At 51.7% G+C, this 25,901-nt stretch overlaps 1 protein-coding gene across 2 annotated transcripts; it reads right to left on the bottom strand.

Annotated features, from left to right (window-relative positions):
- Positions 1 to 668: 668 nt before the first annotated feature.
- Positions 669 to 24,963, bottom strand: PPP2R2D (protein phosphatase 2 regulatory subunit Bdelta). 2 transcript variants are annotated; one of them, XM_053983898.1, is made up of 10 exons: positions 24,824 to 24,963; positions 24,511 to 24,603; positions 13,776 to 13,873; positions 11,442 to 11,607; positions 10,312 to 10,424; positions 7,163 to 7,340; positions 5,900 to 6,064; positions 3,729 to 3,898; positions 3,561 to 3,652; positions 669 to 2,637 (listed from the first exon to the last, which is right to left on the bottom strand). In XM_053983898.1, exons 1-10 carry the CDS (start codon positions 24,828 to 24,830, stop codon positions 2,358 to 2,360), a joined length of 1,362 nt encoding a protein of 453 aa, XP_053839873.1. In that variant the 5' UTR covers positions 24,831 to 24,963; the 3' UTR covers positions 669 to 2,357. The 2 variants fall into 2 exon arrangements, with proteins under 2 accessions (XP_053839873.1, XP_053839872.1); XM_053983897.1 differs by having other exon boundaries at positions 24,511 to 24,606.
- Between the last annotated feature and the right edge of the window lie 938 nt (positions 24,964 to 25,901).

Here is a 25,901-nt window from a genome sequence, read left to right on the forward strand (position 1 = left end):
GGGTCCCTGTTTCACTGCCATTGTCCCCCAGCTCCTTCCTCCCCGAGCGACGCTCCTGGGGCAGCGCAGGCTGCTGGGGCAGCGAGGTTCTGCAGTGTCCTGCTCACCCCCTCCTCGCTGGCGTGCGCCTCAATCCGGGTGTCACGGCACGATCATCACCGGGGCAGAGCCGGCCCTGCCCTGCAGGGGTGGGTGCAGCTCCCACAGCCGCCTCCCCGTGTGGGCCTGCCCAAAGCCCGGGGCAGAAACGGTCCCAGAAGGGCTTGGGTTGGGAGGGACCCCCCCAGTTCTGCCCCTGCCATGGGGGTACCTTTCACTAGACCGGGGTGCTCCACTAGGCAGCAGTTGTCCCAAACTTGACACTAAAACCTGGTGTAAGATAAAAGGGTAAAAATTCCATGAGAATAGTCAAAGGCTGATTGGAAGTGGTACAAGCAGACAGGGCTGTGGAATAGGAGATTCCATCATTCCCTTTTTACTGATGTTCCACTTGTATTTGCTGAAAAAAGAGATCCACAACCGGCCAGCGCTGCTGTGTCCTGGGGCTGGGGCAGCAGCCCTGGCCACTCCAACCATCCCAACTGGAAACCCCCCCCTGGGCTGGCCCATCCGGCCGATTCCCTCCCACACAGAAGGAAACGTTGCAAAACACAGGGAGCACGGCCAGGTAAACATTTAAAATTTATTAAACTTTTTGGTCAAAAGAACTGAACAATTATGTACAACCCCACGGATCGGCTCGAGCGGGCGTTGGGAACGCGGTCGGATCAACGCTTCAGCGACCCCCCAGTTCCACATCTCCAGAGTTCCAAAGTGTCACAACCAACGTACAGGACAGGACTGGCTGAACCGAACCCTCCCTGGGAGAACCTCAGGCTTTGTCCTTCCCACCTTCCTGGGACCCAGTGGCTCGGGGGGCGGTACCGGGAGGGGCGGGACGGACACGGTTTGCTCTTGGGACTGGAACACGCCTTTGTTCCAGGGAAAACGGAGTGTAACCACGCTTGGGACTGGCTGGGGGAAAGCTTGGGGCTCTGGGAAGGAGTTCCCAGGCTGCAGGCACCTGGCAGAGTGCAGCCTCCGGCTGCTGGACGTGGCCCCGGGCTCATCCGGGGCAAGGGGATGTGATTTAGGCCTCTTTGGAAGAAAAAAAAAAAAAACAAACAAGAAAGAAACAGTACCTAAGGCTTAAAACAAGTGAGCAAGAGAGCTCCAGCAGCTGCTGTCCCGCCAGCCGGGGCTCGGGACCCTGGGCAGCCCAGCCCAGCCCTGCTGCAGCACGGCCCGGAGTGGCTCTGGAACTGCAGTGGGAAATGCAAGGTTCTACGCCAAATACTTAAAATAAACTGTTCCCTTTGTGACAAATACTAAAAAGGTTAAAAACCATAATGCACGTCAGGTCTGTCTCTGGCTGAGGGTGAGATGCACCAGAAGCTGCACGTTTATCCTCAGAGCAGAGAAGGTGTCGATGTTTTGGTTCCCTCCGTGCAAGGCCGACACTTGGTTAAGGCTGTGGATGTTTCTAGGACCCTTTTCCATCTCCTACTTGGCACACACAGAGCCTTTGACAACAAATCCAGTGCAACTCCAACTCTATGACAATGCCAATGAAACTCTAAATTCAGAATCTGAAATACTACACAAAAAAGTTCGTATTAGTCTGCCAAAAACTCGGTGTTTTGGGGCAAACCCTGTCAGAGGTGCCACCAGAACTGTTCTGCACCAGCTCAGGACATGCAATACAAAAAGAAGACTGAATACATCCCTCCAGCTCTAAGAACACGTTTGATAGGCTGTTATTTATTAAGTGGTTTCCACCAGAAGGTGTGGTTATAGGTACAGTTGGTGAGTAAATAGCCATGGACACCTGCCTCGAGCCCAGCTCAAGCCCTGCCGCAGCTCCGAGGGCAGGCCCTGGCCCGGGCCCGAGGAGGAACGGACAGGCATCAAGCACGAGAAATGTTCTGAAAGGCCCAAATATTACAGCAGAGAGAGCGAGAGAGAGAAATTACACTTTTATGACAACTTTTTCTTCTCAGGTGTTAAATTTTTTGGTCTATAAACTGGAAAGGAAGGCTCAGACATCAATAAATACATTTGTTTTGAGTGTTGGCCTCATTGAGCACTGTCCACCAATTCTGCCTCGGAGGCTCCTCCCCGAAAGCCGCGTGGACGCTCCCACCCCACCGAAGGCAGAACCACACCAGGAACTCAAAGCCAGGCCAGATGCTCTCCGATAGCTCAAGGGAAGTAAGTGCATCAATGTTCCTCACTGATAGGACAACAAGGCCTTCTGTTACAGATAAACAACTGAGCTGAACTATGTGAGACGAGACTCTGTCCGCGGGCAGCCATCCTTAGTTAACCTTCTCCTGGAATAAATACAAGTTATTGGTGGCAGCTACTGCGATGATGTTCTCCATGGGGTGCCATGCTGTGTGCAGAATCTTCTTGTTGAAGTCCAGACTGTCAACGGTAATTTCGTCCTTCTTCCTCTTGCCACTTGTGCACACTTTGCGTGGCTTTAGGATGGCACGAGGTTTGCTGCTCTCCCGGGAGGCCTCCAGGGTGGTGTCCCGGCGCGTGTTCCGCTCAAACGTCCGGAAGAAGTTGTTGTAAGATCCAGTCATGATTGTGCTGGTTCAAGGAAAGGGAAGGCAGACCTTGTCAGAAATAAAATCCACCCCTTCCTCTCACTCCCACACGTGACTGTCAGACCACGTTCATCACCAGGCCATGGCATTCCATTCTTCTCCTCTCCACTGGACACCTGCTCCACTCCTCTGGGATTTGAGCACTGCTTCCAGTGCACTGTTTTTCTTTTAGCAGGGGTTCCCCTGTCCCCTCCTGCCACTGGCACTCAGCTGCAGTTACACTTTGCTCATCTGCACGTGAGCAAAGCGGGTTTTCCTGCTGCTCCTCTATCCCTCTGTCCCTTGTCAACAGAAGTCAGACTGGCTGGGCTGGAAGGGATCCCAAATCCCAGCCAGTGCCACCCCTGCCATGGCAGGGACACCTCCCACTGTCCCAGGTGCTCCAGCCCCAGTGTCCAACCTGGCCTTGGGCACTGCCAGGGATCCAGGGGCAGCCACAGCTGCTCTGGCAATTCCATCCCTGCCAGGGAACAATTCCCAATTCCCAATCTCCCACCCAGCCCTGCCCTCTGGCAGTGGGAGCCATTCCCTGGCTCCTGTCCCCCATCCCTTGTCCCCAGTCCCTCTCCATCCTTCCTGTGGCTCCTTCAGGCCCTGTGGGGCCACCCTGAGGTCACCCCACCCTTCTCCTGTGCAGGTGAGCAATCCCAGCTCTCCCAGCAGAGCTGCTCCATCCTCTGACCATTTGCTGCCTCCTCTGGATTCTCCCCAGCAGCTCCAGGTGCCTCCTGTGCCGGGCCAGCTCTGCAGGTGGGGCTCACCTGGGCACAGGGGCACAACAGGCCTGGCAATCCTGTTGGTGTGAGCTGCCTGCTCCAGGGATTTGTGCCCTGGGTGACTCGGAGCCCTTGGCAGCCCCGTTCAGGGCTGCAGCCCCTCCCCAGCCCCGCGCCCCGAGCCCCTCACCTGTCGGAGCCGTTCCAGCAGCACTCGAACTTGTCGAAGATGCAGTCGTTCTCGTAGAGGGAGCACAGCTTGCTGCGCAGGTACTCGTGCACCTGGGGACAGGGACACGCGTTGGGCACGCACAGGGCACAGGGACAAAGGCACAGCTCAGCACAGGGGGGGCTGTACCTGGTAGGTCTCCACGGGCCTGTTCTCCATGTTGACGTCCCACACCTTGACAGACAGGTAGTCTCTTGTCATCATGTATCGCCCGCTGTGGCTGAATTTCACATCAGATATCGAGGATATTATTTCTGAAAAAAATGATCTGCTGCTAGGATCTTCAGGTTCCTCAAAAACTGCAGAGAGAACACACAGTTCCACATGAAACCAATGCCAGCTCTTACGGCTTCCATGTTTTCAGTATCGGAGAATTTTAAATCAGTGACCAGTTTCTTTTTAAAGAAATTTGCTGTTTGACACCTCTCAGAAATAATCTCTTTTTTAGCACTGTGGTGCTCTAGGTCACCAGAGTGCCAGATGTCCGTCTCCAACGTTCAACTGGAGCACAGCACCAGCAAACCACAAGCCACAGGTCTTGGGGATCAACCAGAGCAGCAAACAGCAGTGGGTACTGTAGCCATCACACCTGATCTACACATCAGCCAGAACAGCAGCAGGTGGGAACAGCAGCAACCCAAACACCAGGAGACCACTGGACCATGTACTTTTCTTTAGCTCTGAACCACAGCTGTTCTGAACAAACCCTGAAATGTGAGCAGCTACATTTGCCACACAGTTTGTGTAATTTTAGAGAGCAGATCAACACACGTGTTGTTTGGATCCACAAGTCAACCTCTGAAATCAGAGATTCCTGACCCAGGCTACCCAGATCTCGCTCATTTTTGACAGACCCCTTGTAGCAGGATGTGATTCAGTCACGAGCAGTTAAAATGAAAGTGCTTTTAAGTGATTTAATGCAACACTGAACCAGATCAGTGGGGTGGCCTTGCGTTAGTCACTTCCCATTGCACAAGTATTTCCTTCCAGCACCAGGAAAGGCCTCTCTGCACTGCAGGAAGCTGGCCTGGAAGTGTCCGTGTGGCAGGCACCCCCAGGGCTGGGCACACTGCTAGAGCTCAGCTGTCAGCAGGGAACAGGAACACGTGGCTGTGTGCAAGGCCAGGCAGGATCCTCATGGCTTCCACAGCAAGGCTTTAATTCCTCACCTGCTCGTGCTTTGGTGGCTCAGCAGCCGAGGGGGCAGCCACCCTGCATCCCTGGAAACTTCCAGGGCACTTTCCTAAGGATTCATCCTATCCTAGCAGCTGCACTGGTCACAGGGGACAGGGATTCCGGCAGCATCAGCCCAGTCTGCAATGCAGAGAGGTGCAAGAGCTGCCCTGAACTGGCACGGGTGAGCAGATACCTGGAGAGGCAGCCAGTCTGAGTGTGGCCAGCAGACAGGTCCCACTGTGCCCAAAGCACTCGCTCCTGTCAGTTTATGAGGCACAAATGGGCAAAGAGCAGCCAGGTGGTGCCTCACGCCACCCTCGTGCCCAGGGGTAGCCTAGAACAAGGCAGCTGAGACGTGCCCAGCACTGCCCAGCACTGCAGCCCTGGCACTCCCCACGGAGGTCGGGTCCCCCACGGCCAGAGCAGCACGGCCGGAGGGCAGGATGGACACAGGGGAGCAGGGTGGGCAGGAAGGAGGGAGGGCGGGCAGGAAGGGAGGAGGGAAGGCGGGAAGGCAGGCAGGCAGGCAGGCAGGAAAGAGAGCAGGGCAGGCAGTCAGCAGGGCAGGCAGGCAGGAAGGAAGGAGGGCAACAGGGCAGGAAGGAAGGAAAGAGGGTGGGCAGGAAGGAAGGAAGGAAGGAGGGCAGCAGGCAGGCAGCAGGGCAGGCAGGCAGCAGGGCAGGAAGGAAGGAAGGAAGGAGAGCAGGGCAGGCAGGAAGGAAGGAGAGCAGGGCAGGCAGGCAGGAAGGAAGGAGAGCAGGGCAGGCAGGAAGGAAGGAAGGAGGGCAGCAGGCAGGCAGCAAGGCAGGCAGGCAGGAAGGAGGGCAGCAGGGCAGGCAGCAGGGCAGGCAGCAGGGCAGGCAGGAAGGAAGGAGAGCAGGGCAGGCAGGAAGGAAGGAAGGAGGGCAGCAGGTCAGGCAGGCAGGAAGGAAGGAAGGAAGGAGGGCAGGGCAGGCAGGCAGGCAGGAAGGAGGGCAGCAGGCAGGCAGGAAGGAAGGAGAGCAGGGCAGGCAGGAAGGAAGGAAGGAGGGCAGCAGGGCAGGCAGGAAGGAGGGCAGGGCAGGCAGGCAGGCAGGAAGGAGGGCAGGGCAGGCAGCAGGGCAGGCAGGAAGGAGCACACTCACACTTGGAGTGCTGGTCGCACAGCGCGGAGGAGCGCATGTCGCACAGGCGGATGGTGCCCTTGCTGCTGCTGTACACAAACACGTTGCAGTGGTGCGGGTGGAACTCGGCCGCCGTGATCACCTCCGTCAGCTCCTCCATGTTGGCTGGCTTGATGTCCACGATGTCTGCCACAGCTGGTCAAGGCCTGCAACGCTTCACACGCCAGGTAGGAAACGGGGGCAAGAGCTTCCTTCCCACCGTGTGTGAGGTACAAGAGTGGGGGACAGCCTGGAGAACTCTGGGTTTTACAAGTCACAGAATCCCAGAATGGTCTGGGGTGGAAGGGACCAGATTGCTCCAAGCCCTGCCCAAGCTGGCCTTGGGCACTGCCAGGGATCCAGGGGCAGCCACAGCTGCTCTGGGCACCTGTGCCAGGGCCTCACCCCCCTCCCAGGGAACAATTCCTTCCCAATATCCCACCCAGCCCTGCCCTCTGGCAGTGGGAAGCCATTCCCCTTTGGCCTGTCATTACATGCTCTTTTAAAACGTGCCTCTCCAGCTTTCTCCACCTCAAATCCACAGATGCTGGGCAGTTTCAGACTCCTGGAGTGAAAGAAGATCTCACAAGAATCAAAGTCCAGCAGGTCTCCCCAGGCCTCCTGCTTCCTACTGCACACCAAATAAACCTCATCTCTTTACCTAAAGCTTTGGAAAACCTGACCTAAAACTTTAGAAAATTACCTACTTAGGCATCAGTACCCCTGCAATTTTTATTTTACTGCAGCTTTGTCAGTGTAAAGCATGCTGTTAGTTTTAGTTGCACAGGTTTGCAGAAAGATCTGAAAATTACTTCTGCAGTTAATGGTATCATTTGACATGAAAAAATATTGAGATTTGGTTTCAAGAGAAGTGTCACTTGGTTAGGAGACCACAAACTTTGAAAAAAGTATCCACAGTAACAAAGGATCTACTTTTCATATCCAATAACTCATTTAAGCTGATTGAACTCCACAAGTTAGGGATGCTCCCACTATTCCTCAGTTTCTCCTTCAAAATCAAATCCTCTCTGATGTTCCTACTGACAGTTTTCCACTGGAGGCATGCTTGCCCTCAGGAATGACTGAGCATCCCAAAGCCTGCTTTCACTGCATTACACCTCCAGATTTCAGAATCCTCTTTTAAGCCCTGGCTTCAAACACCCACTCTAATTAGTACCGTGGAGTGGTTCTCTTAAACACAGGCAGCTGAGCTGCACCCGCTGTGCGGAGGGCACCGAAGGATACTAAAGCTCCTGTTGGTGACCTCCAGGTGCCAGAGGTTGATGCGGAGGTCGTCGGCAGACAGGTACGTGGCGTAGTCGCTGTTGACAGAGATGGAGTTGATGTGGTAGGTGTGGGCGTTGGCGAAGGTCCTGCGCGGGCTGGCCTCCACCATCAGGTCCATGGGCTTCAGCGTTGGCACCTGAGCGGGCACAGAGCACACGGGCTGGGCACAGGGTCACTGCTGACCCCCGCGGGGTCACTGCTGACCCACAGGGTCACTGCTGACCCCCACACATCACCCAGACACACTGCTGACCCACAGGGTCACTGCTGACTCCCACGGGGTCACTGCTGACCACCCACAGGGTCACTGATGACCACCCACAGGGTCACTGCTGACCCCCACACATCACCCAGACACACTGCTGACCCACAGGGTCACTGCTGACTCCCACGGGGTCACTGCTGACCACCCACAGGGTCACTGCTGACCCCCACACATCACCCAGACACACTGCTGACCCCCACAGGGTCACTGCTGACCCCCACGGGGTCACTGCTGACCACCCACAGGGTCACTGCTGACCACCCACAGGGTCACCCAGACACACTGCTGACCACCCACAGGGTCACTGCTGACCCCCACACATCACCCAGACACACTGCTGACCCACAGGGTCACTGCTGACCCCGCAGGGTCACTGCTGACCCCCCACACATCACCCAGACACACTGCTGACCCACAGGGTCACTGCTGACCCCCACGGGGTCACTGCTGACCACCCACAGGGTCACTGCTGACCCCCCACACATCACCCAGACACACTGCTGACCCCCGCGGGGTCACTGCTGACCCCCACGGGGTCACTGCTGACCACCCACAGGGTCACTGCTGACCCCCACGGGGTCACTGCTGACCCCCCACACATCACCCTGGGACACGGTCACTGCTGACCCCCGCAGGGTCACTGCTGACCACCCACAGGGTCACTGCTGACCCCCACACATCACCCAGACACACTGCTGACCCCCACAGGGTCACTGCTGACCACCCACAGGGTCACTGCTGACCACCACGCATCACCCAGGCACAGAATGACTGCTGACCCCCACACATCACCCAGCACAGAGTGACTGCTGACCCCCAGAGGGTCACTGCTGACCCCCACAGGGTCACCCAGCACAGAGTCACTGCCTTAGGAAGGACCCTCTGGATTGAGTCCATTCCCCAGCACTCCTGAGGCCACCACTATCCCCTGTCCCCAAGTGCCACACACAGCTGTGAAACCCCTCCAGGGATGGGGACTCTGCCCCTCTGCCCTGGCCCACGAATCCAGCCTGTCCAGCTCCCCCTGTGGAGCTTCCTGCCCTTCAGCAGATGCACATCCCACTCACCTTCCATCCTCTGTCAACTCAGAGGCCGCCCTCGATCTCCTCAGCCAGATCATCAATAAAGACCTTAAACAGAACTGGCGCCAACACTGAGCCCTGAACCCCACAGCTTGTTTAATGGCAATTAATTAATTGCACTGCACAGATTTCTGTATTGATTCGGTGACTAAACATTTCTGAAATCCACTGAGCACGAAAAATACTGACAGAGCACATGGATGCTGACTTTGGACACTGCCAAGAGGAAACCTCCCGGTCAAAGCCAGCCCTTGGTGCCTCACCCAACAGCACGTGGGCTGTGTTTGTAAACAAACCCTTCAAAATGTCCCCAGACCTTGGATGGGTGCTCAGGAAACTGGCAAGAACAGCCTCCAAGGAAATTCCCAACTTGTTCATGAACAGCCAGCAGGAATTCAGGCACACCTGGATGTCCTGCTCCCACAGCCAGCCGAGCTCAGGGTGCCTAAGATAACCTGTCTTCCTGGAACAAGGACTGATCCACCCCAGAGCTCCCTACCTGCCTTCCCAGTTTGCATCTCCCAGCCTGTTTACATCCAACTAACGACTACAATTAATCCATTTTCAATCCTTTTATCAGGCCACTGTCCTATCTCAGCAGAGTGCTCCCAGCCTGGCTGTGACAGCACAGGTGCACTAATGGGGACGATCAGGAATGGGACTTGGAAATGCCATGGTCTCTGTGTGAAGTGCTGCTCCTCCTCTGTGGCCACGTCCCCATGAACATGGGCACTGTGTTTCTGTAACAAAACCTGCCAGCAGAGCCCCAGAGCTCCTGGTACACTCTGGCTCTCCGAACCCCGAGCATTTTATACATGAAGGTACCTCCAGGTGAGGCTTTTCCTCCAGCCAGCTCTTGTTCAGATTTGGCTCATCCATCAGCCCTTCCAGGCTGCAGTGCCTGCAAGGGCTGCAGCCCAGAGCAGCAGCAAGTGCAGGGGACTGACTGGAGAGGCTCCTGCTGCTGCTGCTCCCTCCGTGCAGGACAGTGCCTGAAGGAGCCCAAAGGGTCTCTCTGGTGCCTGCCCCAGCAGGGCAAGGCTGCAGAACCCAAAACTCCACCGGGACCTCCTTCTAGCACTGGATCCTAGGGGATGTCCTTGGGTTTAGCTGCTCTCATTGGAACACTCAATCCAGCCCTGGCTTGCACACACGGAGGCAGTGGATATCCTTTCCCAACACATTCTGTACACTCAAAGCTTCTGTTCAACGTTCAGCTTTGGCAAAAGCAAGACAAGCCCCCAAGAAATGCCTCCAGCTGAAGGCCCTACCATGGAGGGGGGCTTTGAGAGCAGCAAGAGTCTCAGTTCTGCTCCTGCTGATGGTGGAACAACATGAAACCCCAGGAAAAACCCCAACCCCATCTTTCATTTTGTGGGCTCCCACTCCAAATGACCCCAAGTTTGGAGCACTAACCCTACCACTACAGCATGATGTCCAAGACTATTCCAGTGCACATTAGGTTGGAACTTGCTCTAACAAACACACCTTTTTCCAGCCACAGAATACCCTATTCCAATTTTTGAGTCATACTCTTAGAAATACAGTATTATAATGATGAATGTTTTCCTCAAGCTTTCCAGAGGAACTTTTTTTAATAGTTTTTATATGTAAGAACATGAAATGCCTCCATTTTTTCCTGGAAGTTTTCAACGAGCCTGACCCAAACACTATTTTTGATTTGCACATTTCAGTTTGGTAGCACAAAGATTGAGAAGAGCATGCAGAGAGATACACAAAGTCAAGGAGCAGAGACGTACCCGTAGTTCTGTGACTCGGAAAGGCTCCCTAAGTCTTCCATCTTCATCTTTTAAATTATAACCTTCGGCTCGTTTATCCCTTTCACTTATTTTCCATAGTTTAATAGTTTTATCTAAAACCAAAAAATTCACATGCTTGAGAATGGATTGGATACAAAATCAAATCACTAAGTATGGACTCAGCAGAGTGGACACGAGTGACCTGTCTGCAGCAGGACCCTGACAGAGTTCTTTACCCACAACGTGAGGTGCAGTTTGAGTAAGATCCCAATTTGTGCCTGGGCAGTAAGGCCCTGTGCCTCCCACTCACCCAAATGCCACTGCCTGGGGAGAGTTTCACACACCAATTCTCCAAATTCCCCACTAAGCCCTGGATGATTAGCTGAATTACACCAGGACACCACTGCTAGGGACCAAACCCAACAAGCACATGATCCCCTTGTACTAACTGTCTTAAAGGAAACCAGGTTTGTCCCAGGTACCTGCTCAGAGCCAGCCAGAGGCAGAGATCAGGATCTGCCCACTCTTTGGGGTTCCAAAGGAATGCACTTGCCAGGTGTTACCAGGGAAGTGTTCCAAGTGCAGGCAGTGAGTGCACACTTGTCTCACCCAGTGGGGAGATCCTTGGCTAACTGGAGCCAAACCTCTCCTCCCCAAACTCCTGCAGAGCATTTCAGATGACAGTTTAAAGAATGCTTTATTAAGACTTCTATCAGAGGAAATTATTTTAATTGCACAGACCAGCAGACAGAAGTCACTCCTGCTTTTAGAATTTCACCATGACCTCACAAACTGATCCAAACTGTTAGGAATAATGTATTCCTCTGATAATAAGAGCAAGTTTTTTCCACAGAATAGTTTAGGTTGGAAAATACCTTTAAGACATGAGTCTGTTTCCACTAACCCATGTACCCAGTTCTACAATTTAATTTACAGATGCTCCATGATGCACCAAAACTAAACAGACCAAATATTCACATAGCCAACATTACAATCAAAACACAGTTTGCATGTAATTAGAGAAGACGTTAAAACAACCCCAAAGTATGTCAGAAAAAAACCCCAAGTGTATGACAGGTGAGACAATATTCCAATGGCAAAGTTCTTTGTGCAAAAGAAAGGGCCCTTACCATTTGTAGACAGCAGGAAGTGAGCAGCATTCTGTTGTGGTAACCACCTAATTTTATTAATTTTTTCCTCAATTTCTAGACTTTTCAAGTAGTCAAACTCAGGCTCATGACTCTGGAAGGTACTGTAAACATTGTATTCTCCCCGAGAGAGAGGACGGCTTTTAGTCTGCAAGAAAAAGAGCATTTCTTGAGGCTGGTGGCACTGGGTCCCTCAGAAATGGCCCACACAAAACAATCACCAGAAATTGTCAATCAGAACATCAGCTTTTACAACAGCTCTTGAATTTTGAATCTTCAGTCTGTGATATTGTACCCAGTTTAGCATCAATACAGTGCACACAGCCTTCCTCTTTAGAAATGTAGGTTTATGTATCAAAAATCTGTGCACCCTTCAGGCTTTGCTATTCTCATGTGGTGGGTGTGGGAGCAAGGAACAGAGAGTGAAGTCCCAAGGTTCCCCAGATTTGCATTATCAGATTTGAGGCAACTTGTTATCAGGCTGAGTACGTTGGTGTCAGTGGTTTGTGCTGCAGAACAGCCCCAGGGCTGCAGTTTGCCCTGCAGTGTCTCACAGCTGTGGAGATTCCACACTCTCACTTAACTCTCCGACTTCACTGCCCATGTCATTGACTTGTAAGAATTTTGGGCAGGTTCCTCCCATCTGACCCCATCCAGAAGTTCCCTGCACTCGGAGTGAGCTGCCTTGGCACTGGTGCTTTCCCTCTCTACTCACACATTTGGTTGGAGTAATTGCTGCTTGCAAGTGAAGTCAAGTCCTGCGAGCCCAGGGCATGATGCAGAGCATTCCAGGGTGCTTTCCCAAATCCCAAGTGTCTAGGGAACTGTATAACCACCCTAAGCTGTCACTGACCTAGTTAACCTAATCTTAAATCCAAACTGGGTAAAAAGTATGGCTATTGTTTTAAGGTTCCAGCAGTATACACTTATTTTAGATTCTTTCCTGCAGTTTTGACCATGACAAAAGAAACGTTCCTCATTCCCAACTCTTCCCTCAGTTTCCACGTGTTCCCAAGGAGACAGCTGCAAACTCCTGTGTGAACAGTCTGACCTGGGGTTTGTTTTTCCCCGCTCCGAGGAAGCGCCACGACAGGCAGGTTTTGTCTTAGGAACAACTGAGAGCCAACCCATAGTAGTGCCTCTCCATGGCAGGCAAGTCCAAGATGCTGAGAAGTTCAGGATGTGCCTGAGGCACTTCTGACCTTCTCTCTGGGCCTCAGTTAAGCCTCTGGCCACCCCAGTAAGTGATGAATGAGCCCGGAGCCGTGTGGGTGCAGCCAGGTACCATCTCAGCAGTGCTGGCACCTCACTGCTCCAGAGCCTCCCAGGACAACCAGAGAGGCACCTGTGGGACAGAGCTGGCACCAGCAGCACAGTGAGGAGAAATGCAAAATACTGGCCAGGTGTTCATTAACAGAGCATCATCTGAGCCCCACAAGGAGAGCAGAGGGGTTCTGCTGGAGAAATCCCACAGCACCAAAGATCTGTAATATTCATGTACAGACGAGGTGAATTAAAATTCCATGATCAATTCTGGTATTTCTGACCCAGGAGAATGCTCAAACCCTCAAATTCCCCTCAACTCCTCAAAGGATGGGATACACAGATGCTTTGGTGGGAACTGCCATGTGGAATACTGACTTTTTAAAGAACACAATCCCAGATTCCTCCCAGACATGACAATTACTCTTCGGCACTTGGTGGACGTTTCCCATCCCCACTGCTGCTCGGGATATCCCAGCTCAGGGATGTGGCTCAGGATGAACACACAGGAACATTACAGCACTGTCACACAGCTGAACTCATGAAGAGGAGCTGTGGAAGTGCAGGAGGGACAGTGCTCCCACCCTCCTGATGGGAAACGCTCAAGTGCTTCTGGAGAAGAGGCTGTTCCCACTGGTTTTAAATCCTCAAAAAATTTTAACCACCTTATCCTGTACTCCTTGCAGCTTATTTCCTGAACTTCTTTTACATTCTCTCCCAGAGCATTGTGATTTATCTCAGATCAGCCTGACCCAGTGGAAAAATTTGGGAGAAAGTCAAAATTCTGCAAAATGACGCTGAGGACACCAGGTACATATAACTACACTTGGATTTTGGGGACTCACTTGGATTTTGGGAACTCTTTTTTTTTGGAAGGAGGGAGGGGAGCCCTCACAAGACCAACTTACCAAGTATAGATTCTTAGAAACTTGGCTAACTTGGGGTTTTCTGAGGAAAACTCTCCATTTAAACCTCAGGGCATGAACAGATGAAGTGAGACTGTGCAACACAAGAACAGTGTAGTAACAACGCTTTTGTTTTCGAGTCACTGACCTCTTGTTCCCTTTGAAATATAACCACTCTGCCACCTTTGTCTCCTGTTGCAAGAAGATCACCAGTGTAATTAAATTCAACTGTTGAAATTATATCAGCTGTAAAGAGAACAGAAATAAACCAGCACTGTAATGTGGAAAGCAAATCAAGGAGTTCCAAGACTTGAGCACAAAAAAAGCATTACAACTCGTATTAATGACAAAATTATTCATTTACATCCCCAAATGCAGCCATGTTTCAAAGCCTGACACACTTTTACTGACAAGCTAAAACACTTATTCCTCAGTGCAGGCCTTTAGTCACCAGAGGCACATTGGATTAGGAACCCAAGGTGTGTGTGCTGCCCCAGGCAGTAACCCTGCAGTGTCCATGGGGATATCCCAGCCCTGAGCCTCCCGAGGTGTGGGCAGTAACCCTGCAGTGTCCATGGGGATATCCCAGCCCTGAGCCTCCCGAGGTGTGGGCAGTAACCCTGCAGTGTCCATGGGGATATCCCAGCCCTGAGCCTCCCAAGGTGTGGGCAGTAACCCTGCAGTGTCCATGGGGATATCCCAGCCCTGAGCCTCCCAAGGTGTGGGCAGTAACCCTGCAGTGTCCATGGGGATATCCCAGCCCTGAGCCTCCCAAGGTGTGGGCAGTAACCCTGCAGTGTCCATGGGGATATCCCTGCCCTGAGCCTCCCAAGGTGTGTGTGCTGCCCCAGGCAGTAACCCTGCAGTGTCCGTGGGGATATCCCTGCCTGAGCCTCCCGAGGTGTGGGCAGTAACCCTGCAGTGTCCATGGGGATATCCCAGCCCTGAGCCTCCCGAGGTGTGGGCAGTAACCCTGCAGTGTCCATGGGGATATTCCTGCCCTGAGCCTCCCGAGGTGTGTGTGCTGTCCCTGGGCAGTAACCCTGCAGTGTCCATGGGGATATCCCAGCCCTGAGCCTCCCAAGGTGTGGGCAGTAACCCTGCAGTGTCCATGGGGATATCCCTGCCCTGAGCCTCCCAAGGTGTGTGTGCTGCCCCTGGGCAGTAACCCTGCAGTGTCCGTGGAGATATCCCTGCCTGAGCCTCCCCCAGGGATCCCACCCCAGTGTGTGCATCCTGCCAGGTGTGCTGCTCCCATGGATCCAGGTGAGGCTGAGGCACACCTGCCTTTCCCAAGCCAAGCACTCAGGGATTTAGTTACTTCAGGAGCCTGGAACAGGCAGCTCTGCTCGGCCAAAGGGGCAAAATAGAAACAAAACTCTTCAGCTGAGCTTCCTGAACCAGCTCCCTGCAGAAGCACCAGCGGGGACACAGGGAAGCAGGAGAGCAAAGGAAAAGCCCTCAGGACCTGCAGTGCCCTGGGGCCTGGAGAGAGACCAGTGCTTATCCCCAGAGCAGCCCCAGTCCCTCTGGGAGGTGGCAATAAAGAAATAATTGCCACTGAACAACCCCAGCCAAGGGGAGGTGAGATAAGGAGCTGGAAATGTCTATCCCGGGGCTGGGGCAGATGGTAACAAACCCAACAAAGCACTCAGCAAACACTGCTCCTGCTGGGCCTGCTCACATCAAATATTGCATTTATGATGCAGATAGCAAAATTCTGAGGTTTGAAGTGTATGATATCAATTAGTTCCAGAGTGTGCAATTGGAGACTCCCTGGAAACTCCTTTCCTGTATTGATCTTGATGTGCTATCTTTGAAATTCCTTTCAATAATGCCCCACTCTCACAAGGAAGGTGATTAGAAACACTAACCAGTTTTCTCAACATAAATTCATTTTTCATCTTTTATCAATGATGCCCTTAAAAGTTTTTTCCTAGTATGGAGAGATAATGATTTACCTTCTTGGATTAAAAAAAAATGTTATTTAGAACAACTAAATAAATGAGTAAATATAATCTTTCTGTGGATTTATGCCAGCCTTCAATATCACATTACTAACCAGCTTTTGGACACATCCAGTTTTATAGTCACCTTTCTTTAAAGGGAATTACTAGTCAATTATCAGTTATTATTAATTATACACAGGGATTTTAGAAGACACACTGGAGAAGCAGGAAACCAAGAAAAAAGAAACAAACTGGGAAGGTAAGCAATCAGTGAAGTGACTTCACAGAGAATTTTATGACATTTTCAGTAGTCAGATAGGAAGAAGCCCTTGAGTTATGAAAGTTTATTAGCAGCAAAACTAATATTCCACTACCACCCCCACCTGCAAGCCCTTCTAGCAAGGATCCCTTTTACCCTTGGAGACTCAGGAATAATAGCAGGGATAAATGCCTCCTTAACACATACAATTCTTTCAAAGTCACAAAAGCCACTTTTCCATTTTGTTTTAGAAAAGGAAAAGGTTATTATTAGCTTCTCCCATTTTCTACTGGAGTATTCACACAATTATTTGCTCAGAATAATCTGTGTATCATTTTTGTTTCCCAAAATTGCCCAAACCAGCTGCTGACACAGCCATTATTCCCCAGCAGTGCTATCCAGACAAACAGAATCTTGGGTGGAAACACACCAAAACACAGACACTACCCAAATTCCATGGCTTGAAACAAGAAATGCAGGGAGAGGAGGGTAAAGAAGATGTACTGAAATAGTCTGTCACCAACATGCTCTAGGGAACGGGGAACTGGGGGGTGGGCACAGCAGGACAAAAATAGAGAAGCTGCCTTTAAATATTTTCTAAGTTTCAAAATTTGGAAGATGAGCAAATACCTGCTTTAATAGCACTGTACTTGTTTTATCCATAAATGTATGAATGATAAAGTTTTCCCTATAGGCATGTTTAATTGAAGCAGATCAATCCCCCAAATCATTCCACCCACTATCCTCAGCACTCTCCCATCTCAAAGCAGGTGAAATAAAATATTCCAAGACTCCAAGTAAAGCACAGAATGAATTCCAAACCATTCCCGTTCTGCTCAACATTTCACCCACCTACATTTGCTCTTCACTTCCAAGTCAGCTCAGAACTTTTGGGAAAGAACAAAGCAAACCTCTGCAGGCTCTTCATCGTTGCATTAACTCTGGGATTTCTAAGCGTTTTTATCAGATATCGTAACTGCTTCTTTGGTGTACAAGCACCAGTCTTATCCCCCTGCCTTACTTTCAGCCTCTTCTCCATGCCAGCAGAGTAACTCCCAGTGGAAAGTGGGAAAGGCTGAGCAAAGCCAAACCAGTGTGATATTTGCTCATGGACAGCACCCCAAGGCTCTCTTCTCAGGTACTGCTTTTCTAGAAACAGAGGTTTGTCCAGCTGTCCCTCCAGTTCTGTTCCTGTGGGGCTGGGACTTGCTCTGCATCCACGTAAATCCTCCTCCTGTAACCAGGGAGGGCAGCAATCCCTGGGACTTCACAGTAACATACAAGGCTGGCAATATTTCTTTCCAGACAAGAAAAAGTCATGTTTACCCCCACTTCTGGAAATGAGTTCCAACTTGATTACAATGCATCCAGAGGAGAAACTCGGAGCTATTTTCACAGCTGGTGTATTACGAGGATTGCTGGCAACTACACTGTGATTCTGTAGCACCCCCAAATTTAAGAGCACTGATCACTTCCATGGGTAGGAAACACCATCCCAACACATCCAGCTCTACATTAATGTGGTGGAGCCCACTGCCTGCCTCAGGACAGCCCTGTAAGCCCTGACAGATGTGTCAGAGTTCAGTCTGAGTGCTCGGAGCCTTTCACCATCTCTGCTGAGGGCAAACCTTCCTACAAACAACTCCTGCCAGAATTCTGGGAAGTCTACAGCCTCCAGAGCCTCCTGGGCAAGTTCTGCTGGGAGTGGAGGGAGCTGGGGTGACAGAAACCAGCTTTTGTTAGGATTTGGAGATGACAGCAAGCTTATACCTGCAAACTAACTTAATCCCCCCAGGATTCATCCTGGGTATTTCTGACACCGGTATCAACGCCCGGGCTCTCAGCTGAGGTAATGGAGAATGCAAAGAGATCCACAACATCTACATCAGGTGCCTAAAATTAGCTCCCGTGAACTTTTCCTCTCTAAGCTGGCTGTGCATTGCTGCTCTGGTTAAAACCCAAACCTGAAAACATGGAATTGCCTGATGGCTCACCCAGGAGAAAAGGAATTTGCAGCTGCAGCTCGCATTCAGGAGCAACACTAATGAGACATGGTCAGCACCAGTGGCTCTCATCCTCCTGAGCTGTTCAGAGCCTTCTGTGACAAACCCACTCCTCAGACACGTAGTGAAAAGGAACCGAACACTCACAGCTCTCTAACAGCACCTAAAAAGAAGGCTGCTCCAGCTTCCAGGGCATTTTAACTTAGAATTTTCCAAGTATGTAATGGACAATGTACCACTTCAGCACACAGCCTGAACAATGCCTGCCTGCAAACCTGGCTCCTGTCCTGTTCCCTGGAGAAGAGTCTGAATGCACAGCCCCATTTCCCATGAGCCATCCTGGGACCAAAGCAGGAACTTCTGTAAGGCCCAGGGAAACCTCTGCAGAGGCTCCTGCTTTGAGAGGAAATGGCTGGCTTGGCCTCAGGCAGATGGTTGGCATGGACTGCCAGGGAGACTGCCAGTGGGACTTGAGCAGAGGGAATATTTCTGTGGCCGTGATCAAGCCCAGAGGTGACACACCTTCCCCTCCAACACTGTTATCCTACAAAGCTGGAGTTACCCCGTGGCTGGACAAAGCTGTGGGAGGCACTGTGGGGTCTCCCACAGCAGATGGGAAGCAGGCAGAGAGTGCAGAAGGGATCAGCGCAGGTTATCTGCTCCTACATCAACTCAAGAGCAGACACTGGGATCTCCCTGGAATGCTGTGCTGAACTGTGTGACACGACATCAGAAGGAACACAAGTCTCTTTGCAGCAGACAGGGACAACAGACCATTCTGAGGGACCACAGGTGACAAATGTGGGCAGTGAGAACAGCGAGGAGCCATCGCTTCAGAGCAACTCAGGAAAGACTCCTCAAAGAAAAAATATAATAGGAGCAAATAAGATCAATCAAAAAAAATCCCAGAGAGCCTCTTTAGAGGGAAGGGATTATCAAAGAAAATGAAGCAATTTAGAGACCAACACCTGCTAAAGAGCAAATAATAGAAAAAATGTTTAAAAACCAAAATCCTATTGGAGCTTAACAAGTTCCAGACACACAGAGCCTCAGGACTGCTTGTCACTGACCTGCAGTAACTGCACTTCCCAAACACTCCCATGGAGGTGCAGCTGCACTGAAGGTGCTGGGCTGGGCAGAGGGAAGCAGGGCTGTGAAGTCAGACAGCTCTGCAGCTGGGATGGCTGCAGGAACCACACCAGGAGCTGCTGGCAGCACCCTGCTCCAGCCTCCTGTGCTGGGAGGGCAGGCAGTGCTGCTGACTGACTCCAGCACCCACTTCTGCCCCGCAGCCTCTCCCTCCTCCCTGGCCAGGTGAAGGAGGGCTGTCCCCTGCAGCTGCCAGGACAGCCTGCAGTGGGGAGGGACCGACTGCTCTTGCTCTCAGTGCTCCTGAAGTGCTGTTTCCTAACAGCTGACAGAAATCACAATTGTACTGAAACGTAAGCCAAACTTTACAGCTGCCAATAACCACCTGAGAAGATACATACACATCCAAGTTACTCAAATCACCTATTTTTCAGAATATGCCTCCTTATATACTCAATTTTTACATTTCCACTTTCAGGATTTCTTTGAAGAGTTAACACAGGAGTGAGGTGTACCAGAAATCAGAATAAACCAAAGGGATATAGTTTTGCTCAGACCAAACTTCTCTCAGCTTACACCACTAAACACTCTGCCAACCTAAAATATCTGTAAGGTCTAACCATTTTTTTATGCCCTAATACTCAAATCACTCGTGAAACTGGCTTGAATTGTCTTTAGGCAGCTGGCAGGGTTTAACTTAATCCAAAGTAACTCAGCTTTTGGGACTAGTTGAAATCCTTGAACATATTTAAGGTAAAGCAAGAGCAGGGCACCGGCCAGCCGGGAAGCAGAAGCTCTTGGAGGCCATGGCAAACTCCAAACATCTTGTCTGGAGTTGTGTGGGAAAGCCTGCCAGCTCCTGTGTGTCCTGGATACCTGGAGCTGAGCCACCTGGCTCCGGGAGGAGCGCGCGGGCTGCTCCGCTGGGAGCGCTGGGCACAGCCTGGACGGACAGACAGACGGACAGACGGCAGCAGCACCCTGCTCCCGGGGCTGCCAGCACCCCCAGGCACCCCTCAGGGGGGGCACAGCACCCCAGAGCTCCGGCTCACGGCAGACGTGAGCGCCGCTCCCTCGCGTAGCCCAATCTGTGTTTTCTGTCAGTGGAAGCAGATGGTGACACTGGGAGTCCCCTGAATGACATCCCAAAAAAGCTGTCCTGGAGCTTGGGGGGCACACAGCTGTCTGCACGGAGAAGCTGTCTGCAGGGAAAGCCAGACCAGCATGGCACCAAGAGGAGCAGCACAGCCAGAGCTCAGCTACACAGATGTGCTCCTTTCCTGCCTGCAGAGCTTGCCCTGCCTTCCCCACAAGCCATGAAAAGTTCTGGAGGCTGTTTCTCAGATTCGTGACATAATCCAGTACTCTTTGTGCAAATCTACTGCCTCGGTATTATTTTTTAACCTTTGGAAGACTAATTCCAATAAGCTTTCTCCTACTAGAAGTGTATTTAATTAATTCATGCTATTGTTAGTATTTTCTAAGTAGCTCATCGTGATGATTTTGGGTGTACTTCTATCAGGAGTTCATAAAAGTCTTTACATGGTAAGAAAATCAAATTTTTCTTTCAGTTGAAGCTTTCACATCTTCCCATCCTTTAAGAAAGTAGTGGGTTTTGTCATTTCTCATTAGGCTTTTCCCTCTGCACACAGCCTGCCCGTCTGCAGGGACAAATCCAGTGGCTCCCCCTGCTCACACAGGAAGACTTGCACTCATTCCTGTATTCCCACCACTCAAATTGCTTTGTTGTGCATGCCCACTTACAACTCTGCAATTGATACTCACTGCTTATTCAAACTCTTCACCATTCACAAGCTACATCTCACCAAAGCTTCATATTTCATCAAAATACCATGATGGAATCCCAGCCTGGTTTGGGTTGGAAGGAACCCCAAAGCCCACCCAGTGCCACCCCTGCCACAGCAGGGACACCTCCCACTGTCCCAGGCTGCTCCAGCCTGGCCTGGGGCACTGCCAGGGATCCAGGGGCAGCCACAGCTGCCCTGGGTAGCCCCAAGGCTTCAGGGAGGTCCTGCTCATGGCAAAGCACTGGCTTTCAAGGAAAAACCCAGCCCAAGCCCAGCTTACAGCCCACCTTCTGCCCCTCTGCAGCACAAGTGTCACCTCCAGCATGACCAGTGAATTAAGGTTAACAGCAAACAGCACATGGCTCTGTAGTCACTAGCCCCCTGCCTTCCAGCTCTTACAGAAAAAAAGTCATTATTAAAGCTTACAACCAATTCTGCAACTCCCTTCATGCAACTGAACCAGACATCACAGAGCTGCACCTCTACTGTAAGAGTTTTTTTTAAAGCACAAAACCATGCCTGAATTTCCTTTAAGAACAGGAGAATAGGCCAAGTGAATTCCTGAACCCCACACGAGAACGTCTCAAACCACTGATTTGTAACGACAAATTCTAAAGAACATTTCTAAATCACTTGTAGCTGCACTCAGGATTACAGGCTAACATATTTTTGTTAGACTGTGGTTGTCTTTGCTCCTTGTGTTCTGCTTCCTGGCAAACTGCTGAGGTGTCTGACCTGGCACCTAACAGGCAGCCAAAGCAGAAGGAGAGTTGGCTGAAGTGATGGTAACAAGGGATGTCTCAGTTTGGCAGGGCAGTCAATCAATACTAGTCACTATCTAGAGAATTAAAAAAAAAAAAGATTATTTCTTGGATCATTAACTGGAGACACAGCAATGCATCCAGCAGTGGTCATGGATTAGATGCAGAACATCTGGCCCACAGGAATTTGGGCATATCTGTACATTATTTAATAAACAGATTTACACTTTACTTGCCCAAAAAAAAAGAGCCTCACAAAATGGACAATTTTGAACATGCAAAACAAATTCAACACTGAAATCATGGAAGTGATAAAGTCTCTGGCAGCATTTGTATTCTCTATTTAGAAAGGTCTTTCTACAAAACAAGCAACCCAAGAATTACAAGTTCCATGGGCAATCAGTGCAAGTTTTGGAGTCACGTGGTTAACACTAACAACAGCATTACAACACAATCTTTAATTAGCTTTGTTTTCAAATTGTGATTGCTGCCATCCCTAAAATGAAAATCTTTCACTCAATCTCTGTTTTATCCTCCAGTCCTCTCCCCTGAATCCAGCTAAACTTTTCCGTTCTAGAAAAGTCATATCCAACCCTTTACAAAATCCATATTCAATAAGTGATGGATTAGCCTGGTCTCTCAGAAATGGTCAGACTGAACAGTGCCCTTCTCTTTCCTGACACAGAGCCTGAACAGAGGTCAGGGATTAGTCACCGAGGAAAGGCAAGGCACGGACAAGACAAAGAGGAGACAGTGATTTTCTGTATTAATGACCCAGTTAGGAAAATCCAGCTGCCAATCTGATACAGCTGTCCCAGTGTTTGTGATGAAGCCAGACACCTGAGAAACAAGTATGGAATATAAAATGTACGCTGGAACTGCACTGTAAAAGAAAGGACTTTCTGGTAAAGTCGCCTGGCTGAGCAGTTTCAACTCCTGAAAAATCCTCTAAGAAAATCCAGCAAAACACTCTGCATGGAAGAGGCTGGACAGCAACTTCATGGTGTCCTCCTCCTCTAGAGAGCTGATTTTTCACAAAATAGACCAAAAATTGACAGCAGTAGCAAGTTTGCACCATCACAAAAATTTATGTGCAATTCGAAGGCTATTTCAAGGCAACGGTTGTCCATCAAGCAGGTTTAGATGTGCAGTTTGGTAAGAGAGGATTTAAAAGATGGTAATGAGTAAATATGTCCTTAACTGAGGCCCAAAATCTAGCCATGTATTTGTACTCTTGCTAGGAAATTAAATTTGGGCAGTTATTAGCAAATAAATAGCATATTTTTTATTCCATTTCAAGGCAAAATGTAAGAGGAGGGGAAAGGCCACAAATCAAAACAAAAAAAAAATCAAGAAGTCACAAAGCCTGTAAATAGTTCTGGTATTCCCACAAGGAAAACAAAACTTTAGTGGCAGTTTTGCAAAACCAGGTGCTGAAAGATTCCTGGAGCTCTCCTGCTCTGTGCAAATCCAGGCTGCTCAGGAGTTACCTGGGAAGCCAGGTGTCCCCAGGAGCCAGATTTCCCCAGGACTACATCCTTTACTCATGGAGAACTGGCTTTTAGTCACACAGGTGACAGGCCTGAGAAAAAAAAAAACATTTAAAAAAAACATATAAGCTACCTCTATACATTTCTACAAGATTTCTGGGAACTTCAGAGCAACCTACAAAACATACAGAGGGGAGAAAAAGGAAGAAAACAACTGAGTGGGTCTAGTTTCTCAAACAGTTTCCAGTCTATCCCTCCAATGGCCATTATTTTAAATGGAATGCCAAACAAGTGGCATGAAAATGAAAACACTGTCAGCACAATTTCCCCGTAGCAGGCAGCAAGGAAAAATATTTACTGCATCCAGTAATAAAAATAAAATCCCAAACCCAAGCTGAGCACACACGGCCCTGCAAGTTAATTCACACTTTAGAAAGGAGCGCTGCCAGCCTGGACAGCTAGAACACAGGAAATTTAGGGGCAAAAAAAGGACTTTCTCATCAGAGTCAAGCAAAACTCCACCCAGGTTCTGCACACTACAGCAAACACTTTTCCCAGTTAAAACATTTCTTGTTTTCTACTCTGTCCAAAACATGAAGCGCCTGGAAAGTTTCAGAGAAATGTGAAGGTGTGCCCTTTTTCCCTGCTTAATATCCCTATTTATAGCTCCCAAATGTTAACGAGTGGGAATCAAATCTCTCCACAGCTGCAGGAACCCTTTAAACTGCACTTTTCAATGCAGCACAAATGACAGAGCTGCACTCTCTGTGCGTCAGAGCGAAACTTGACAAGCCTGACAGACTCCACTGGTGTTTCTTTTTTTCCTCTCCCTGTATCATATCACTGTTGTTACCTTTTATCCTAAGCCCAGAACTGCAGACAGTTATCCTAAGCCCAGAAGTGTGCCCAGTTCTGGGCTCCTCGGGACAAGAAAGCCAAGAGCTACTGGAGAGGGTCCAGAGAGGCCACAGAGTCCTTTTGGGACTGGAGCATCTCTGAGATGAGGAGAGACTCTGGGAGCTGGGCCTGCTCAGGCTGGAGAAGGGAAGGCCGAGGGGGGATCCCAGCGAGCCGTACAAATCTCCCCAGGGGCTGTCAGAGGCCGGTGCCAGAGGCAGGACGAGGAGCACTGGCCAGGAGCTGAGCCACAGCAAGTTCCACCCCGGCGTGAGGGAGAACTTCTGTGCGCGGAGGGGCAGAGCCCTGGGGCAGCTGCCCAGGGAGGGGCCGGGGTCTCCCTCTGCAGAGCCCTTCCAAACCCTCCCGGACACGCTCCTGTGTCCCCTGCCCCAGTGACCCTGCCTGGGCAGGGCTTGGCCCGGGTGGTCCCAGGGGTCCCCTCCAACCCCCAACTATCCAGGGATTCACACTAAAGACCTGGAGGAAGGCGCCGTGACTGCTCTGCGATGCCCTACGGGTGGGAGCTCGCTTAGTCATGGCACACAGCCCCCGGCACGGCCGGGGATGCTGCGGCGCTGCCCCGCGGCCGCCCGGGAGGGCTCAGCGGGTCGGGGCTCCCCTCACCTTCCGCCACGTCCTCGTCGATCGCCCCCTTCACCTGCAAGAAGCACCACTGCACCTCGTTGCTGCCGCCGCCGTCGCCTCCAGCTCTCGCCACTACTGCGGAGGGGAGAAAGGGCGGTGAGAGAGGGAGGGAGAGAAGAGCCCCGGCCCGGACCCCCGGCCCGGACCCCTCGGGGCCGCCGCGCTCCCGCATCACCCGCCGGTGCCGCCCGGCGCGGCCCGGCCTGCGCCCGGCTCCCGCGGCCCCACGGAGCCGGACCCGCGGCCCATCCCGGCGCGAACGCGGAGCCGAGCGCGGAGCGCGGACACAGACCTGCCATGGCGGGGGGAGCCGCGGGAGCGGGGCCGGGAGCGGGGCCGGGAGCGGGACGGAGCCGCCCGGAGCCGCGGGAGGGTTCGCGGTTTCAAAATGGCGCCCATTGCCGGGCGGCCCGGCCGTGACGTCACCGCCGGCTCCCCTCAGGGAGGGCGGGCCGGGCAGCGAGCGGGGCGGTGATCGCGGCACCGGCACCGGCCTGGCACCGGCACCGGCACCGGCCTGGCACCGGCCAGCGGGAGGATGAGGAGGAGGAGGAAGAAGAAGTAGTAGTAGTGGTGGTCTCGGTGCTGTGGAGGCGCTCCCCAGGCGGCAGCGGGGGCTCCAGGCGCGCCGCTCCAAACGCGGCTTTACGTGAAGGGACGGGGCGGGAGCGCCACAGCGGGGAGATAACGCTGTGCCTCCCGATTCATTTCTGCTCGCTCCCCGAAGGGTTAATCGTGATGAGGGGAAAAAAAAAAAAAAAGAGAGAAAAACCAACCAAAAGCAACAAAAAAACCAAACGTGCCTCTGACTCGTTTCCGCCTTCAGCGAGCGCTTGAGCCGGGGTGAGGGGAGGGAGGGTAGCGGGGGCTCAGGGGCTCCGCGCTGCTCTGGGACGGGTTTATCACAGAATTTCAGAGCCACTGAGGCTGGAAAAGCCCTCCAGGATCACCGAGCCCCAGCCGTGCCCCATCCCAGAGCTCTGAGTGCCACCTCCGGGAATTCCTGGGACACTCCAGGGATGGGCACTGCAACCCTCCCTGGGCAGCGCCTGCCAAGGCCCGACAGTGACAGTGACAGTGACAGTGACAGCCTTTCCTAAGCCCGGCTCTGCTCCTCTCTCAGTGACAGCCTTTCCCAAGCCCGGCTCTGCTCTCCTCTCTCAGTGACAGCCTTTCCTAAGCCCGGCTCTGCTCCTCTCTCAGTGACAGCCTTTCCTAAGCCCGGCTCTGCTCCTCTCTCAGTGACAGCCTTTCCTAAGCCCGGCTCTGCTCCTGTCTCAGTGACAGCCTTTCCTAAGCCCGGCTCTGCTCTCTCAGTGACAGCCTTTCCTAAGCCCGGCTCTCCTCTCTCAGTGACAGCCTTTCCCAAG

Source organism: Vidua macroura, chromosome 8, assembly GCF_024509145.1.
Source record: "Vidua macroura isolate BioBank_ID:100142 chromosome 8, ASM2450914v1, whole genome shotgun sequence".
NCBI classification, from domain to species: domain Eukaryota; kingdom Metazoa; phylum Chordata; class Aves; order Passeriformes; family Viduidae; genus Vidua; species Vidua macroura.

Bases quoted from the DNA above. Each gene is read 5' to 3' on its own strand.
- PPP2R2D (XM_053983897.1), bottom strand. The intron at 10,425-11,441 runs GTAAGGGCCCTT...TTTTGGTTTTAG, and splicing joins CTTCCTGCTGTCTACAAATG to ATAAAACTATTAAACTATGG. The intron at 2,638-3,560 runs GTGAGGGGCTCG...TCCTTGAACCAG, and splicing joins TGCTGGAACGGCTCCGACAG to CACAATCATGACTGGATCTT.